The sequence below is a fragment of the Podarcis vaucheri genome, assembly GCF_965113315.1.
Source record: "Podarcis vaucheri genome assembly, chromosome: 8".
Classification (NCBI taxonomy): domain Eukaryota; kingdom Metazoa; phylum Chordata; class Lepidosauria; order Squamata; family Lacertidae; genus Podarcis; species Podarcis vaucheri.
In genome coordinates this window covers 10,991,930-10,998,850 of record NC_138766.1, presented here as the reverse complement: position 1 = coordinate 10,998,850, position 6,921 = coordinate 10,991,930, and the positions used below count along the sequence as shown (strand labels likewise).

The 6,921-nt window shown below is 51.3% G+C and overlaps 1 protein-coding gene across 1 annotated transcript; it reads left to right on the top strand.

The window, feature by feature from the left end:
- Positions 1–570: 570 nt before the first annotated feature.
- Positions 571–5,204, top strand: LOC309539793 (uncharacterized protein; the record flags this gene model as incomplete). Its single annotated transcript, XM_082236127.1, has 2 exons — positions 571–1,244; positions 4,630–5,204. Exons 1-2 carry the CDS (start codon positions 578–580, stop codon positions 5,202–5,204), a joined length of 1,242 nt encoding a protein of 413 aa, XP_082092253.1. The 5' UTR covers positions 571–577.
- Between the last annotated feature and the right edge of the window lie 1,717 nt (positions 5,205–6,921).

The following is a 6,921-nucleotide window of genomic DNA, read 5'->3' as shown; positions in this document are numbered from 1 at the left end:
CTCCCTTCCTTCTCCCGAAGGGTCGTGGTGGTGCTGGGGGGAATCTGCCTGAGCGCCAGGACTTACCTCGCTTGGCGGGTGACCTCCGCAGGCGGTTCCTGGCGATTTGGGGGCCCCGTTAGCCGGTAGCAGGCTTCCTGGTGGTCTCGGGTTAGGGAGGTGCTTGCAGGCCCTCCATTTTGTGGCGATTTGGCGGGAGCGCCATTTCGCCTCCTTTCCTGGCCACGCTGCGACATCTGGTGGCCAGGCCTTGTAATTGCAAGGTTTCTGGTATTGAGCAGTTTATTTGCAGCAAGGGAGGCCTCTAGTGGCTAGTGTGATATTGCAGGTTGCTGAAGCTGCTCGAATTGCCTCCTGGTGGTGGGGGTTTTCATCTAAATTTGCTTTAAGTGCGCCAAACCACTGAGTGGTGGGGTTGGGGCGTCACTTACTACTGGTCATTCATTTCCTTTTTGAATTAAATCCTGTCTGCAATTTAATCTTGGTTATTAACTTTCTTAATTTTGTAACTTTGATTTTACAAGTTAATTTTAATTTTAATTTTGTTTTGTTTTTGTTTTCATTACCAGTAGTAGGGATGGCTCCTAAAAAGGCGGCAGGGAGGTCTGGTCCTGTCCGCTCGGCTAAGCGGCCTATAAAGGGCCCTTCACAGGCCTTGCGTTCTCCTGAGCCCAACCAGTCATTGCAGCGCCTTCAGTCCATGGTATCTGGTTTGGCGAATGACCCGGTCGCTCTGGCACATTTCGAGGCTGAGGTGGAAAGTATGATGCAGCGCCGCTCAACCCCGGCGACCTCCTCGGCGCGACCAGCACCTTCACGTGTCGCTTCCTTGCCAGCGCCAACATCTAGTGAAGATGAAGGAGAATCGTCATCTGCTGGGGTTTTCTTACCTGATTCGCAGCTGGCCCAGCCCCCGGCCTTACCCGTGCAGCAGGTTGCTGCGTCAAGGGGTCGGAGTGTTGCGAGGGGAGGGGCCAGACGCAGGGCACCAACGCGGGCTCGAGCTGGGCGGGGTCCCTCGCCGCGGCCGCTGGGAGATGGTAGTTCACTACTAGATCTTTCACAGGCTGTCTCTTTTCAGTCAGTCCCAGGTTCTGCGCAACGTGGCGATTTATCTGAATCATCGGTCGAGGACAGCCTTCCTCCTCCGCCAAGGGCCTCTTCTGGTGGACACCGCCGTCGCAAGAGAAGTTCTAGGAGGCGCTCCAAGCGGAGACGGAAGGATACTTCGTCCTCTTCGACAGGTACTTCTTCACAGAGTTCCAGCAGCGATGAGGAAGCTTCCATGAAGCTTTACTGGGGCTTTGGTGAGACTTCGGGGCTCCCTAAGTGGGTTTGGGAGCGTAGGGCGAACTCTCACAGAGTAAAGTATGGGGCTATACAGGACTGTCAGGAGGGGGTTTTGGTGCCTGACGTTAAAGTCTCCACCAATTCGGCCAGGGACCTTATTCCGGGCGCTCATTTGTCGGCCAAATTGAGGTCCAGGATTTTGAATGGTCGTTATGTCGATATTTTTAGTTTAGCCCCTCCGCAGGAGGGGCAGGAGTCTTTAGACAAGGGCTATGCTACCGCCAAAAAGCGGGCAATTGTAGCCAAGGCGGATAGGACGTTCGAGCGTTGGTTGGACAGTTTCCAAGTTTTCGCTGGCGTAGTTTCCGCAGCCTACCCTAGAAGGTCCTTACATTTATGGGTCTACTTGTCCATAGTCCGCTCGGCCTTCACAATGGCTGGAGAGACCGCAGCGTTGGCCTATGATCAAAATTTTAGGCGCAGGGCGGCCAAGATCCCCACAGCTCGTTGGGATCGAAAAGACTTGGATGTCTGGACCACCTATGTTGCTCCACGCATCGAGAAAAAGGCCCCTGACCAGCAGAAGTTTAGGGCTTTTCCTCAGAAGTCAGGCCGCCGGTTGTATTGTTGGGACTTCAATAAGGGTGTTTGCCAGCGGCAACCCTGCAGGTATTCGCACCTGTGTGAGAAGTGCTCTGGGAGCCACTCGGCATCTGTGTGTACGGGGGTGCGGCGACCCTTTCGCAAGGGGGGGGCTCCCAGCAGCTCCCGAAGGCCGCCCCCCAGGTGCCTGCCTCCGGAGCTGGAAAGTAGCACCCTGTCCTCCTTAGCCTATACCCCGGTGAGGCTTCAGCCGTTATTGTCCTTGTTGGAAGTATATCCTGACAAGGAAGCGGCATCCTATTTGCGTGACGGGTTTTCTTTGGGTTTCAGGATTCCGGTTGCATCGAATCCTATAGCGGGGAAGTTGGTTAACCAGAAATCTGTTAAGGAGATGCCGGAGGTGGCGCGTAGGAAAATCGATAAGGAACTGGCTTTGCACCGCATGGCCGGTCCCTTTTCGGCCCCCCCTTTTCCTAATTTGCATGTGTCACCTTTGGGTATTGTTCCCAAAAAAGCTCCGGGGGAATTTCACCTCATTCATAATCTCTCTCACCCTAGGGGCACGTCAGTAAATGACGTGATTCCCCAGGAGCTTTGTTTGGTGAGATATGCGTCTCTTGATCATGCGATCAAGATGATAAGGAAGTTTGGGCCTGGTGCCCTTCTGGCAAAATGCGACATTGAGTCGGCATTTCGGCTACTTCCGATTCACCCCGATGATTTCTGGTTGTTAGGCTTTCATTTCGAGGGGGGATTTTATTTTGATAAGGCCATGCCTATGGGCTGCTCCGTGGCCTGTGCAGCATTTGAGTGTTTCAGTTCATTCCTTGAATGGGCCTTGCGTAATAAAACTGGCCTGGAGGGGGTCACTCATTATCTTGATGATTTTTTGGTGGCCTCAGCGAGTGATACAGGGGACTGCGTTGTTTTGTTGCAGGCATTTGCTTCTTTAACGGAAGAGCTGGGGGTCCCGTTGGCAGCGGAGAAGACCGAGGGTCCCTCCACGCAGCTTACTTACTTAGGTATCTTGTTGGATACTGTGGCCCAGACCTCCAGTTTGCCGGTGGATAAGATAATTGCCTTGAGACGGGTCATTGAGGAGTTAATTCCCTTGAAGAAGGTCACTCTCCGTCAGCTGCAGTCGTTGTTAGGTCATTTGAATTTCGCCTGTAGGGTGGTTGCCCCTGGGCGACCATTCTGCTCCCGCTTGGCTAGACTCACTTCAGGTTTGCGGGCCCCGCAGCATAGGGTGCGCCTGTCTGGCCATGTGCGTGCTGATCTCAGTATTTGGTTGGAATTCCTGCAGGAATTCAACGGTGTGTCTTTGTGGCAGGACGTTTTAAACCTCCACAATGACTTCCAGGTGCACTCGGATGCAGCGGGGTCCCTTGGTTTTGGGTTGTTCTGGGATGGCAGGTGGTGTGCTGAGCGGTGGCCTTCCGCTTGGCGTGGGGAAGCTATAACTCGGGATTTAACTTTTCTTGAGTTTTTTCCCATTGTAGTGGCCGTGCACTTGTGGGTTGAACAATTCAAGGACCACCGAGTTTGCTTTTGGTCCGATAATCAAGCGGTGGTGAAGATACTAGCCAAGCAGTCTTCACGTTCTCCGAGGGTATCGGCCTTACTGCGGGTTTTTGTTTTACATTGTTTGCGTTTTAATATTGTATTTTCTGCCCGTTTTGTTCCGGGCATATCTAACGAGATTGCCGATGCTCTGTCCCGTTTTCAGATGGAGCGATTCAGATCCCTGGCGCCAGTGGCTCGAGACCGTCCGGAAATTTTCCCGGATCATCTCTGGAACCTTGGCAGCACTTAGTTTTACAGGGAGTAGCTGCATCTGTTGCCCCTTCTACTTTGAGGTCTTATAAAAAGGCCTGGGCAGATTTTTTATTGTTTAATGGACAGGCGATTGGGGAGGTTACTGCCCCCCATTCTTCCTCGCAGGTACTCAAGTATTTAGCACATCTATTCCAGATGCGTAGGGCGGCCAGGACGCTGCGTCTTCATTCGGCAGCAATTTCCTTTTTTAGCAGGGCATTTTTCAACAAGGATCCCTGTGGGAAGTTTGTGGTTCGCAGAGCTTTGGAAGGTTGGGGGCGTCTCACTCCCTCTAAACCTACCCCCAGACGGCCTATCACATTGGGGTTGCTGGCCCAGATGCGTACTAAATTGCGTAGCATCTGTTGGTCCTCATTTGAGGCTCGCTTATTTTCTGCAGCCTTCTCACTAGCTTTCTTTGGGGCCCTGAGAGTAGGTGAGGTGGTCCTTGAGACTACGCAAAATGGGAGATCCAGGGGTTTGTTGTTGCAGGATGTGAGCATATCTCCATCGGAATTGCACGTTAATATCAGAAATTCAAAGACGGATCAGTTGGGTAGGGGAGCCATGCTTAGGCTCCCGGCGACAGGGGCTGGTGGACCTTGCCCAGTAAGGGATCTTAGTAAGTACCTTGCCTTGCGTCCTGTGGGTGAAGGGCCCCTGCTTATTCATGAGAATGGGCGCCCGTTGGGGCGGCATCAATTCACTAAGGTGTTGCGTAAAGCAGTTGCTGCATGTGGCCTTGAGGCGTCAGAGTTTGCTCCTCATTCCTTCCGGATTGGGGCGGCAACGACAGCTGCACATTGGGGTTTGTCGGTGAATAGGATAAAAGACATGGGGCGGTGGAGGTCGGATGCGTTCAAGACTTATGTGCGCAGATAATGTGTTTTGATGTACTTATATTTGTTTTCACCCTAGGTCTGGTCACTATCCATATCTGGATAGTAGGGCACAGTATTGTGCATTGGGCCGCTGACAGAGCTCGCCAGTCGGGATTGGGAGCCGGCCTGGGCCTTCCACAGCGAGTGCAAGTGTCCTGGATTTCCAGACGGGGGATGCGTTGGAGGGAATTCTTACCACTGATGCATAGGCGTGTCCTTCGGTTTGGCCCTCCTTCGGCGATTGTGGTACAGCTGGGGGAAAATGATTTGGTGTCCACTCCCTGCTTAGTTTTACGTATGGCTATGTTACAGGACCTTAAGGATTTGGCGGCAATGGTCCCTAATACTAAATTGATTTGGTCGCAGCTGCTTCAACGTCGCATTTGGCGGGGCAGTCCCAGCCCGGCGACCGCCGAACGAGCTAGGAAGCGGATTAATTCCGCGGTGGGCAGTTTGGTGGTGGGCTTGGGAGGATGGGTCATTCCTCACCCTCTTATTTCCTTCAAAGATGCAGCACTGTACAGGGATGATGGCGTTCATCTTTCCACTTTGGGGAATGAGGTCTGGTTGGAGGATGTAGTGTTCAGATTGAGGGTGTGGTTTGGTCTGTGAGTGGTTGGCGGCGAGCGTAAGGGCTCGGGTGGCGGTTAGGCATTGGTTAAATTGGTTGGTGGAGGGGTATGGATTGGCTGTGCCTACCCCTCAAATGCTGCTGCGGCATGGGAATTCCGTTAAAGGAATTCTGGGGCTTACCATCCCCTTGTCCAAACCCCTGGAATCGGGTGCGGGCCGTGTAAGACCCCAAGGCGCAGGCAGGGAGGAACTGAAGGGTCTGTAACGCAGCTCCAGTTGCCCTGCTTGTTCCTCCATACTGACTTACGCTGGAATCCGGGAGTCAGTCCTATCCCCAAGGCGGGGGGGATAGCTAGTCTTAAACCAATGCCTACGCAACCACTCACAAAATTTGTATGATAATAAAAGTTGTGGCCAAAATTATGCCAAAAACCTTAAACAAAAAATTATGTGTGATGTGTGAGTTATTGGGTTAGGGATGGTTTTGGGGGACCTCAGCACGCAAAGCGTGTTCTCATTAAAGAGAGAGCACGTGTTGCGGATGGGGCCTGACAAAACATCCTCAGCTGCAGCCAGGCTGGGGCAAGAGTTTGAATTGATTGGTGATTGCTGTTACTGGGGAAAAGTAATGTTTCCAATTAAGGGGTGGAGTCAAAGGTTATTTATACTGGGTCCACAGCTTGTTCCTTTCTCTTTCGCTGTGGACACCGGATCACCCGCCCGCCCTCCCTTGAATGGGGCTGCTGCTTGACCTTGCTATTGCCTGTCATGGGGTCGTCCGCTTTGGTGCGGGGGCCTAGTAGGAATTTTTCCAATTGGCTGATTAGTGTGTGCCTATTGGGTTTTGCCTACTACGTAGCAAATCGTCACAACTTGTAAGGTTGGCGGTTAGGCATTGGTTAAATTGGTTGGTGGAGGGGTATGGATTGGCTGTGCCTACCCCTCAAATGCTGCTGCGGCATGGGAATTCCGTTAAAGGAATTCTGGGGCTTACCATCCCCTTGTCCAAACCCCTGGAATCGGGTGCGGGCCGTGTAAGACCCCAAGGCGCAGGCAGGGAGGAACTGAAGGGTCTGTAACGCAGCTCCAGTTGCCCTGCTTGTTCCTCCATACTGACTTACGCTGGAATCCGGGAGTCAGTCCTATCCCCAAGGCGGGGGGGATAGCTAGTCTTAAACCAATGCCTACGCAACCACTCACAAAATTTGTATGATAATAAAAGTTGTGGCCAAAATTATGCCAAAAACCTTAAACAAAAAATTATGTGTGATGTGTGAGTTATTGGGTTAGGGATGGTTTTGGGGGACCTCAGCACGCAACAACTGTGGAGTTCCTACTAAATTTTCTACCGATTATGGACAAAGCTCCCAAAATTTGAACAGTTTAAAATATTATTAATGGGTAAGAAGGGTGCTACATACAAACTATTTTCCCCCTCCTTCATACCCACCTGTTTATTTATTTCATAAAACTTATACGAGGAAGTAGTAGAAAAACGTAATCAAATTGGTATTATAAGGCATTTTTAAAAAGCAACAAGCTTCACAAATATGTAGACATAACATTTTGGAACAACTTATTTTTGTATTCAAAACTGGACCATGAAGATGCCTGCCTGATGTTAATAAGAATGAAATATGAAATACATTAGATGCCATCCAGATTCTTCCACGCTACTTGTCTAACAAAGATGCAGATATTGCCTCTCCTTTTTTCATTCCCACTAATGCAGCAGACATTCCACATCAAATATGCC